Raw genomic sequence first — 12,511 nt, forward strand, 5'->3', positions numbered from 1 at the left:
CACTTGTTCCTACATAGCAACAGGACTTTGTGGGGGGTGGAGGGTGGGGGGGGGGGGGGGGGGGGGGGGAAGAACTTTTTTTAAAGCATACTTGATTTCAGATTGGAAGGACAAACGTTGTTTGAAAGCAGGAAACAAAGCTGATTCAATTCTGAATGTCAGTCAGTAAATAAATCAAATGAAGAACTGTTCTGGGTGTAGTAAACCATTTCGATTGCAGATTACATTAACTGTGAAAGGAATTCTGCTATGTTGCAACAAGCTTGGATTTAGATATATGCAACATAAACTAGGTTACCAAATGGAAGTGATCTCACATCCCTGTGTTCCTTTACTGGATGATCTTTCGGTTTCATTGTTCGTGGTTGGAAGCCTGAATGGTGACAATACATTATGATGCAGATTATAAGATTAAAAATAAATTGCAAAACAGGTTTTGTGATGGCATTAATGAAAACGTGAATTTGCCTTAAAATAGTGGCTATCATCCTAACTGAAATTGCAAATGGGGCTGCTAAAGTGACCTGACATCAGTTCAAACTCTTAGGGGTGCCCAATCAGGAATGTAACACAAGAATCAGAAATCTCAAATAACAAGCAATTTTTAAAATCTGTGTATAACATATTTATACATTTAAGGAAAAACCTACATGAGCCTTTGCCATTAATTGGAGTGTTTTGTTTAACATTGATTATAAAGCAACACAAATATAGATGTAATCTCTGATGTGGCTTCATTTTAGGGAATTTACACTTATTTTGTAAAACATGCACTCAATCCTCCCCACCCTTATCTTGAAAGCAACAAACGTTTGCTGATATGGTTGCCAAAAGCAGACGGTCCTTTTGTACCATCCCTAAATGTCTTTCTTAATGAGCAAACTGTACACTGCTTGACTATGGAGTGTATCACACATTAACCTGACTGTAACTCAACAAGTGTGCATATTCCAGCAAAGGCTTCTGAACACCAGTCAGGGCGGAAACAGTGGCTGATTTTTACACCTACAATTCGCCCACAAATGCTGAGGTCAACAAAAGCAGTCTAAATGTTGCACTGGTATTAGCAAACTTGCTACACTGAGGAATTGGATTGGGGACAGCTCTGGTTTTTATGATGAGCTCTGCGGTGGCAAGCACATTCACCAACTCAACTGCACAGGGGAGCTAATCAATCATTTTAGATTAACGGGAGATTACCAGTGACAGAGAAAGAAATTTTGGTAACTCTCAATATGCACACTTTCAAGTTATCTGCCACAATCTTTAGATTGAACTAGGATTCTATTATTAACATATTCAAGGTTATTATACATTTAGGGATCCCTGGATGCCTGTAGAATAAACTTGCATTATTTTGAGTAAACACTCAAGGCAAGTTTAGAATCATTGTCAAAGGTGGCAGTAAGTGTAATACTGATCACTAAGTAACCCCATAACAAAGGATACAAATCTCATTCTTTATGATCAAGTGGTGAACAAAGGTGCCAAACATAGAAACTGTCTGTCCCATTTGGATAACCTGAAATTTTGTGGTTAGGAAGCCAATGATAAGCTTGAACTGTATGATACTATATGGTAAGTGATATCCTTCAATTGGAGATATCTAACAGGGCTGAGAGATCTCTTGCTGTTATCAGTGACAACACCTTGAGCCTCAAATAATCAGTATCAAAAATCCCCGATTCCTAAAACTGTTCCATAGCCACTAACTTAACTAGGTCCATGATGTCAAACCCAATTACAGTTCTCAAAAAAAAAGCAATAGTTTAACATGCTACCTTCACAGAAATCAGCACCCCAGCCCATATTTTGGCAGTTTGAGGCTAATGAGTCATTGCAAATTTTAATCATAACCATAGACATTAAGTATCAATGGAAGTAGTTCCTCTGTTTGCCTCTGTTCCTTACCTGTATGTAATTCCTCAATAAGGTCTCCTACTTGATTTACTTTAGGTTTTGTAACTGCACCCAATCTCTGTAGTTACAAAATGATGTTCATGTTCCATCAATGCGCACTGCTCCAGGATCAGAACCATTGTCCTGTTGGTTCCAATTCCAGGCAGGAGAAAGGGATGTTGAGACCAACTATAGCACCAAGATCACCTTATAATTAACACTGGTCAGTGCTGTGTCAAAAAGCAAAGTCAATGAAATGAGAAGTTGTAAATGAGAAGTTTTGCAGGTAGCTCATCAGCAACTCCATCACAAATTCTCTCCAGTAATACGCTGAGAGTTACAATTCAACCTGAAAAAACTTCCATTGTTGACTTTTGCAATGCAATCACAAGATGTGCAGAGATGGCTTATAACATCAATATACAAAGCAGCAGCTAAACACCCAGCACTAGGTTATATCTCACTCTACTCCAAGGCCTGAGAATACTTTTTCAGCTAACTGTGCTGAAATATTGAAAGTAAATGTTTATTCAATTCCATGAAAAGGGAACCAAATGTTTAGACTATTTACACACAAGAAAAATCTTTACAGTTTCCACCAGACATTGCACAGAATTGCTCAATCATTAGTATTTTCACATGGCTTGTGAGTGAATGATGGCATCACTTTGACATGGTAACAAATGGGCTATTCATCATTAATAGAATCTGGCATAACAAAACTGCCAAGTACTTAAGAGAAGAATAAACCCATTGCTCTAATCTGGGTAGCAACGGGTTAAACTTTTTTAAAAAAACATTAAAAGCAATAATGCAATTAAGGAGGTTCCAGAAACATAAACAAGGTGTAACCGTTACTCAACTTATAAGCCATTATTACTACTTCTAAGTCAATGGTTTGGGCTGAATTATTTCAAAATTTATTTTAGATTACTTGACCAATGGCAATGTTTTGCTTTAGATCATAAGTTGCAAGACTTGGGAGCTGTTTAACTATTAACACCTCAGAAGCAAAGAAAACAAAAATCAGTGACTTTCCTTAACTCCAAATAAACAATGTCTCCAGCACAGGTCAAGTAACATGAAGGACAGGGGGTTAACTGAGGTGTCTCTGAACTTGCTGTAAATTGCATCAGTGGAAATGAGGTGATGAGATCAGTAACTCTCATCTGTATCTCCTAAAACATCCCACAAGGGTAGCCACAACACACAACAGTCTCATGGCTACAATATGTACAGTATGTTCAGCAGCCAGGGTTTTTTTTTGGGGGGGGGGGGGGGGGGGAGAGCAAAAAAAGAGAAACACTCTTGTCTCCAAGAAATTCTTATCTAGTAGTTTGGTTCAGCCATGATGAAGCACCCTGAACCATGCTGCTTCACATACATACAACCTTTGTATCAAATGGTTTCTTTAAAACTTGTTTGGCTGTACAATAAAGTAACGGCAGCTGGGTCACAGGGATAATGTAAAGTCACATCACAGCGCAAGTACATCAGGTACCATTTTCCAGATATCCCACGTTAATTGGGATTTAGCTGTCAGGACCATGGCCAGAGGAACTGGGAGCAGGATTTGGGGAGACTTTCAATGTAAGGGAAGAAGAACACAGGAATTTTCATCATCAAGGGAGGGTGAGGATTTTGCTGTCAGTGATTTCCCTCTTTCTGAACTTTTCCACACATATCTAATTGATCCAATAACGTGCCTGTTGTATTGGAGGAGGCATTGATCTTGAAATTATTGGTATTCACAAACCTTGGACAAACAAACAAAATTGAAACTGCGACAAAGCTGCAATGGACTGAGTGGAATCTCTGAATGAAACAACAATGTCCCAAATTCAGAGTACCAGCATTTCACTTCCATCAGATATCCCTACAGCTGTTATTCTGTCAAATGATCAGGTCAGAGCGTACTGAGTGGTCCAGCTTTCCATCCTTCCATTGAACAGACAGAAAGCAAAATCAGGCTGTCCTCCTGGGAGTCATCAAAGGAAGGCTTACAAAATTTGTTTTAAAAATTTACAGCTTCTAAAAACACTCTCCTTTATAAAGGAAATGGGGGGGGGGGCCTTAAATCTTTAAGAGTTGTACTAAGAATTATTTATGATGACATCAGGTTTTGTCCAAACAGAATCCAAAGTCACATTTTAAACTTTTATCTGTGATCACAAACAATTTTATATCATTCACCTGACCAGCAAATCCTCAATGGATTAGAAGTCAAACAGGTTGGAAAGATAGTGATTAGATCAGACTGAAGCTATAGAAATTACACCTTTGCAGCCTCTTGGACTATATCTGAACCTGCATTTGGGAGAGCAGAAGGAATACTCAAAACACAGCGATGAAGTCAAAGAGTAGGGGGAGCAGAGACACATTGACATAGTATGCACAGCAAACTATTAGAAAAAAGATTTATATTTACCTCAAGACTTAAGTTACTTAAACAAATCTGAACAGTGCTTTGACCAACTAAAGGTGCACTTGCTATGACCAGAAATCACCTCCAAACCTCTGCCCTATCCATACAACAAAGACTTTGAGACAACTGGTCAAGAGGATATGTTTAGCAGATATTTCTCTCTGGTAATCCAAGTTGCACTTAGTTGAATTTTCATCATGTCCCCGTTTATTTCTACAGCTCAACCCCCGCTTACAAACTTTCTAAACAGGGGTAACAGATTTCAGAACAGGTTACCAATGTGCAACGTTTTCAGCCACCATGCATGCAAATAGAGCAGACTGTGATGAACTCAGGACATTTGCCAAGTTGTGGACTGAACATCAGATCAAGTCTCTCCTAAAAGAATGACTGGTTTATATAGTATACAGACATTTCTCTCTAAAATATATGCATCTTTGGGAAGCCAATAAAAGGGGTTATAATGACTGTCACTTTTCCTTTAACGTTGGTACTGTGCTGCAAGAGAAATCCAGTATCAGTACAGCTATGTGGTGCCATAGATCAGTACAGGGCTTGCTTGGTGAGTTTTATAGAGACCCTCCACAAAAGAGAAACATGAAAAAAATCCATGTTTGACCCATCTGAATTAAACATGAAACAACCCTTAAGTAAACAGCTTTTCTGTCACTTGCCACACATTTAACAAAAGTGTGTTGGATTCTGTTTGAAAGATTGAATGGATTAAAACAGGTACTTGTATCAATTTGCAACAGATTCAACACCATATCAGGAAAAGTGATTGTTAAATGAAGTAAATTAATTCTGTGGATTTTGTAGTTAACATTTAAACACAGCTGTCAGACACCAGCCTCAGAGTACCCATTGTATGGTGCCGTGCAAGATGACTGGAAGTGTGATCCATGAATACCTGGACAGTCTCATCATACCAGAGATCGTCTCCAGAGATGTTCTCGTATAGATCTCAGTATATTTTAAAAAAAAAACATCCACACTGTTTCCCACAGGTGGCTATACTGATGAGGCAAGAGGCTAAACCTTATGGGTAACAATGGACATTACAGAGCAATGTTTTACAGTGAAAATATTGCCCTGCAAAAAAAAGTATAGATTGGAGAGCTAAAACTTTAAAAAATTATAATCAAGTGATTCTTACCCAAGCCAGTTCTCTCCTTTCTACCATTACAAAGCCAAAGCTGAGTAAAAACAGGCTTCCACAAAGATACCAGATCCTTGGTCTATATACAAAACCACGTGAGAGGTCTCACTCCTGGATGCCTGAGCTTTAGCCCAGCTTCCCTGGATCCTCACCATTACATACATGGGCTGTCCCAGTGTTCGTATTCTAAGGGTGAGAAGTGCCTTGACTGTCTTGCTCAGTTCCTGAAGAGCTGCTGTCAGAGTCTGCCTCTATTGCCTCTTCTTCATTTTTCTTTTTCAACCTCTGTCTTATGGCTTGCAGGCGATTCAGTAAGGTCTGGTAATCAAAATGACCTCGCCTCTCCCCAAAAGGATCCTGTGAGAGAAGGAAGAACATGCCCATGTGTTTTACTGCAAAGTTTTAAATCAAATTTTGCAAAATATCTTTAACATTTGCAATCATTTTGTTTCTATGACTACGAATAATACTCTGAAGAAAAAATACTCCCGACATTTTCTTTTCTCTAACTGTACCCTAACTTTCTCAACGGCAAATAGTTGTATTATACCAAAAAAAAACTGGTTTCAGCTTTTAATAATTTTATGATCCTGATTAGCATAAAGACAATTGTTTACTTTAATGATGCAATTTACAGACACTATTCGAGTGATAATCACGTACATAAATAAATGCGCACGCACAAAGACTGTTAACATTTTAAAGAACACAGGTCGGAATAGGCAGAAGTGCTTGAAAGCTGGGACGGGAAGAAACTGGTGAAGAGGCCATAAGGGATTTCTAAATGACTGTATAAATTTGAATGTTCTGGGGAAATGAAATTTCAAAACAAGGTCAGAGGTAGCTTCTTACCATGATTTAGTAAATATGAACTTAAAGCAAAGATCTGCAGGAATGCTGGAACTAAACAAAAGGAGGAAAAGTGAAATCACTCACAACAGATTGGTTTGTGGAGAGATGACTTAAGTGCTGCTCCTATAGTTAGGGATTTTGGGCATTTGGCTGAATGCATTGTGGTACAGGAAGAGCTTTGGGAAGTAACAAAAAAAACCCCAAAGAACTGCGGATGATGTAAATCAGAAACAAAAATAGATATTGCTGGAAAAGGTGGGCAGGTGTGGCATTTAGTGAACAGAAATCAGAGTTAACATTTTTGTTTGAGTGACCCTTCCTCAGAACTGGTACATAGAACCTGACCTTCAACTTTTGACTAATGTCACAGAAGCTGTGAAGTGGAAATAAACCTTGAGGAACACCAAAAACAGTCCGTCCCAAAAATTTACAATCTCATTGCGAGGCTTCAAAATTATCAGAATCCATCGAGTGGTCAGAGCGGGAGGACAGCTGTGGAGTTGTTCTAACGTGGACAGAGCTCTATGGCAGCCATTATTAGTGTCAGAGCTTAAGGACCCCATTGGGGTCCTGACCCTCACCTAGAAAACCCTGCACCGGATATTTGGAGCAGCATTTGTACGGGATACAGTGGCCACCTCAGGACAGGTAAGGTGGTGGTGCAGTACTTGATCACACCACGCTACAGCAAGTGCAGAAGGGATATGATGTTGATGATGATGATGATGATGATGATACCTGCATGGTTTGTCCCTGTAGATGAAGTCGGTCCTTACAAGACAGTTCATAGAAATCATAGAATTCCAGGAAAGATTTCTCCATCACACTTCTAAAGTAAACAGCAAACATCACAACAGTTAACATTCATTAGATTTAACTGGTGAATATTTCAGCTTTGTCCATCAACTTTGAAATAAATTTTAACTCATGACAGTAAAATACATCTTGCAGGTTTTATATTTGGAAACTTTTAGCCATATAGCAAATCTGACCACGTGAAAATGCTACTAACAGAAATGTTTAATGATTGATAATGGCCTTGTACTAAATCTTTTGAATAAATAAGATAGAATCTTGCGTTTTAATCCATTCTATACAAAATTACAGATTTTAAATCTGCAATCACACTTTTCCGGTTATCAGTCAGAAGCCAGAATGAGCCATTTTTCACCAACTTCCTTTTCTCTAAATTAACTCAACCACAAGAGTCCAGAAAAGATTCATTGTGTTTTTGATTCCTACTCCCATGTAATAATAATGCAGTACCATTTCAGCTGAGGATCTGGATTATCCTCAACTTTCATTATTCATCACGAGTTCTCTAATGCGCCAGGAGCAGTTACGATGGTTGAAATCAGATATATGGTTTGGCTTAGCTAACTTCATTTCGCAGATGATAAAGTAAGAAACACAACAAATAGAGATCATTTCACATTCATAAACTGCTTTTATCCCACCAAAATGCTTTAGAATTGATCTTCATACCTGTATGAAAGTAGGTGGGAGAACCCTGGAAGTTGTCAAGAAACAACCGTAGTTGCATTCTTTTGAAATACCTCTAAAATAGAGGGAGGATGTTGCGAGATATAGGAAAGGATTTGAGGTGGGTGCCAGTATCTGGAAGAATTAGGAGCTTAGTATGTAGGTACTATGCTGGGGATTATAGAGAGGTGCTTTAGAAAAGCAGAGAGCATAAGCAGTGGAATGGGTTAGGAATGGAGTTGGATGATATTTCAGGAACTGGAAATGGACAGTTTCATTGTTAACTATTACGTAAAGTATAACTTGTTGCTCACCTAGTGCTCTGGCTGGATACCGACCAATGCTTCGGCTGTTAAATTCCAGTCAGCGCATTTTACATATAAAGGACAAAATTTGAGAATGGACATTTTATCTTTTCTATTCAACCGTGTTTGATATTCCCTTGAGACCTTAAATGGAGGGCAAGGATATTGAAAGTTTGCTTTATCTAGTGTGAGGTTTAAAAATACTGAAGATCTTCTCAAAACAGCTAGGGGCTGCTTGCAGAAGGATGCTGACATCAAGAACATCTGCCAGAGCAATTGGCAGTCTGCTCATGAACAGGAGTGGGATAAAAACTTCCTTCAATGGGCAATGCTAAAACCTTTCACTGATGGTTGAAACTTACTCCAAGTCTTTTCTCCGGTGTACTGAATGCAAGCAGTTGGCTATTGACAAATTAGGCATGCTATATTCTCTTTATAAACAGGCAAAATGTGCATTATATTGGAAATCATGTGTAATGTACAGCATCCTGCTTTTTGATTGTAATGTCAGTTATGCTCAGTGAGTTATGCTCTCGTATGAGCCAGAAGATTGTGCTCAAGACACACCCACACCGTTGAGCATAAAATCTAAGCTGACAACACAATATAGTGTTGAGAGAATTTACTGCATTATTTGAGGAGTCACTTTTCAGGCAGCACACTGAACAAGGCAATGATATATTCAGATGGATATCAAAGAACTAGTAATGCAAGTCAAACAACAACAGGAGGTTTTCCCTAGTGATCTGGCCAAAATTGACTGCTTCAACATCAATAGAGACCAAGGTAAGGCAGCTTTGTTGCATCTTGTGCAAACTGACTGCCACATGAGCTTGTGTCACAGGGTCTGCACTTCTGATGTAATTAACAATGAAGACTTGACATGCAAAGGCTGTGATACTAAGGGGCATTTTTTAAGGTGAGGGGGAAAAATTTAAAAGGGATCGGACAGGCAATGTTTTCACACAGAGGGTGGTTCATATATGGAATGAATTGTCAGAGGAAGTGGTGGATGCAGGTACAGTTACAATGTTTAAAAAACATTTGACAGGTAAATGAATAGGAAAGGTATAGAGGGCTATAGGTCAAACACTGGCAGGTGGACTGGTTTAGTTTGGGAAACTTGGTTGGTATGGATGAATTGGACTGAAGGATCTATTTCTGTGCTGTATGACTAAGTTATTCCACCTTGTCAAAACTAACCCGAATGATAGAGATTGAAAACATTAAAATGTTGTTTTTTTATTTAGACAGTTTGCCCATATTAACTGTCTGCCAAAATGTCCCTGGTTTAAAGACAGCTGGTAATTCACTGGAAAAGTGCCTTTATAATGAGGGTTCAGTTATTCTCTACATCCACCTTCACCCATAACAACCATCCATAAACAACTCCTTCAGCAAGTAATTGAGAATTCTGAAAGGTTTCAGTGGGAAAGTGACAATATACCACAATAGTTAACTACTCATAATGCAATATGTGATTTACCTTAGTGCATCTGGACACAGACACTTGCCATCTAACATATCGCAAACAGCTACTCTGATGGATTCATGCCTTATGCATTCGTTGTAATTTTTACTATCTCCAGGATGCCTCTCCTAAACAGTAAATAAAGTTTTATTTTACAATTTTATAATTGTGCACATATATATTTTAAAACATTTGTTGCACAGCACATAACCTCTGCATCTTAACATGGAGTGAATTCTACCAGGTAGAATTTCAAAGGAGCCATTCCATACGGAGTCTTATCTTCTGGTCAGTGAATGCTGCTAGTCTTTTCAGTCACAGGGCCAAAGTCATGGATTGTGGTCCAGTACACTCTCCCAAGGGACAGTGTCAGCAGCAAGCACTCAGGATTACAATCTTTACCTTTTCCTCCTTAGCCTCGGCAAACCGAGGCCAAGTGACATGTTCCTTCAGATAAAGGCTGGTTCGTAATCAAGAAAGTGCAAGCATGGGCAAAGGTATGTAGATTAGAACAAAAAGTGTCCCTCTGTTTTGTGAATGGAACTGCACGCATCAACATTGGGAGAGATGTTAAGGAAATGCTAGAAATCTCTCATGTGAATGACCAGTGAAACTAAGCCCATGAATGATAAACAGGAGTTTCTTTGGTCTACTCTTGTGAAGACGTTAAGCATTTGATAGAACACTTCTCTTGGACTGCAGCTGCCAAAGTTCCTTATCCACATGGTTACTTCTGACTTGAATATAAAATCAGAGAGGTTATTCTTAAATTATATAGGACTTTGGTGAGCTTGCACTGTACAAAATATATTGTGTACAGTATCAGCCTGCTTATTTAAGGAAGGGTGTAAGTGCATTGGAAACAATTCAGAGAAGGCAAAGGAGACTAATTCATGGTATTGACTGGTTGTCTTAAGAGACAAGGTTCTAGGGTTCACTGGGGTTTATGAGATAATTTGACTAAAAAAAAAGAAAAGATCCTGCGAGGTCTTGACTGGTAGATGCGGAAAGGATGCTTCCCCTCATGGAAGATTCTAGAACTATGGTGGCAAAGTGGCTAGCACTGCTGCCTTGTAGCACCAGGGACCTGGGTTTGATTCCTGACTTGGGCAACTGTCTGTGTGGAGTTTGCACATTCACCCTGTATCTGCGTGGGTTTCCTCTGGGTGCTCCGGTTTCTTCCCACAATCCAAAGACGTACAGATCAGATGAATTGGTTATGCTAAATTGCCCATAGTGTTAGGTGCATTAGTCAGAGGGAAATGGGTCTGGATGGAACCCTCTTTCGGAGACTCGGTGTAGACTTGTTGGGCAGAAGGGTATGTTTCCACACTGTATGAAATCTAATCTAAACTAAGGGTCACTTTAAAAATAAGGTTACCCCATTTTCTTTCAAAGGATCATGAGTCTTTGGAACTCGCCTCAAGTGGCGGTGCAAGCAGAGTCCTTGAATCTTTTTAAGAAGTTAGTAAATTCTTGATTAGCAAGAGGTTGAAATGGGTAGGCAGAGTAATCAGATCAGTCACAATCTTACTGAATTGCAGCGTCGGATGCAAGAGTCTGAGTGGGCTACCCTGTTGCTAATTTGCAAGTTCATGAGAGCTCTGATAGTGGTGATGATAGCATGATATAAACTGACATATATTGCTAACTTACTGTAAGTCTGAGTTTCTGGTTTTTATAGAATCATAGAGATGTACGGCATTTGACTTAGTAATCTGAGAGTTCTGCATGCATCTGAAGTTAGCATTTAATTTGTAAGTAATTCTGTAGCCGCTTCTTTCAAATGATTTTGAAACCAGACTTTGAGGGAATGGATTTGTGTGCTATACAAATTGTTTCATTTTACCACTCAGCAATGTAAATAATGGGGCATCAAGGCTTGTTAAAGTCTTTGGAACTTGTAAACTTAAGGGAAACATCCATACTTTGGAGAGGGAGCCTTTAAGTTTCGGTTTTCACTTTGAGTTTTGAGCAGTCTGCAAAGTGCTTGTAATAGGATGCCATACAAACCAGTGTTGCTCAAAAGGAAAGGATACCTAGAGAATGACATTATTTTAAAGTGAAGAGTTAGTATTAGTCCCAGACCAAAATTAGTGAGATAAAACCCTGAAGAAGCTACTTAAAGCTGAGCACATGTAAGCTCAGGTGTGTGCTTGCTCCAGGAGGAAGCTGTGCTTTCAGTCTAAAGGTTGAAGCCACAAGTGACTTAAACATACCAAAATGTTTGACACAGGGACTCCAGTCCGAGTGTTGTATGAGTAGTACATTGGATACTGTACCAGCCATGGGTTTTGTGTACAATACAAAAGCTGCTTTGTTCCTTTCCAATTTATAGAGCAGTATTTTAGGATTAATTTGATTATATTTTCATTGTGGATTTAAAAATCTTTGTATCTGTACTATAAATTGATGGTTAGGTTTATTCTACCTATCTTCATGTCTTTTGTTAATAAACTTATTGTTTACTGTCAAAGCAGATTCTGCAGCATTTGTGTGCTCATGTTTCAGTAACAGACCACTGTTAAATCCAAAAGAAAACATGATCTATTAAGCCAAGTTTCAGTCAGGGATCTGATTGTCCAGTAATAATATCAGCTGAGATCACAACAACAGCTGTTTAATTTTAAGAGACGCCACTTCATGAAATCATATCTTAAACTTGTGGGTGTTTCCTACGGATATCACTGCATAGTGACTCAAACCATGAGGCTCTTTGCCAAACCAGAATATTAAGACCAGAAACCATGTTGATCGGCATGAGGAACTGTCACATCCTCTATGTTTCAATACAACATTCATACAATTACAGACACAGAATGTTTCAAAACTGCAGATTAGTTCTGACGCTCAGATAGACAAAAATGTTTTATTCAAAGTTTGTCAAGCATACAGCTGCATTCCTTTGACACATCCCA

The 12,511-nt window shown here is 38.8% G+C and overlaps 1 protein-coding gene across 1 annotated transcript in view; it reads right to left on the reverse strand.

The window, feature by feature from the left end:
- Positions 1–4,513: 4,513 nt before the first annotated feature.
- Positions 4,514–12,511, reverse strand: part of ube2z (ubiquitin-conjugating enzyme E2Z) — a 36,122-nt gene continuing 28,124 nt past the window's right edge. The window contains exons 5-7 of the mRNA XM_060849020.1: positions 9,609–9,721; positions 7,074–7,164; positions 4,514–5,840 (exon numbers count right to left, since the gene is read on the reverse strand). Of these exons, the coding sequence (XP_060705003.1) occupies positions 5,670–5,840; positions 7,074–7,164; positions 9,609–9,721 (375 nt within the window). The 3' untranslated portion in view covers positions 4,514–5,669. The remainder of the gene's footprint in view (positions 5,841–7,073; positions 7,165–9,608; positions 9,722–12,511) is intronic.

The sequence above is a fragment of the Hemiscyllium ocellatum genome, chromosome 32 (genome assembly GCF_020745735.1).
Source record: "Hemiscyllium ocellatum isolate sHemOce1 chromosome 32, sHemOce1.pat.X.cur, whole genome shotgun sequence".
In the NCBI taxonomy this organism is placed as follows: domain Eukaryota; kingdom Metazoa; phylum Chordata; class Chondrichthyes; order Orectolobiformes; family Hemiscylliidae; genus Hemiscyllium; species Hemiscyllium ocellatum.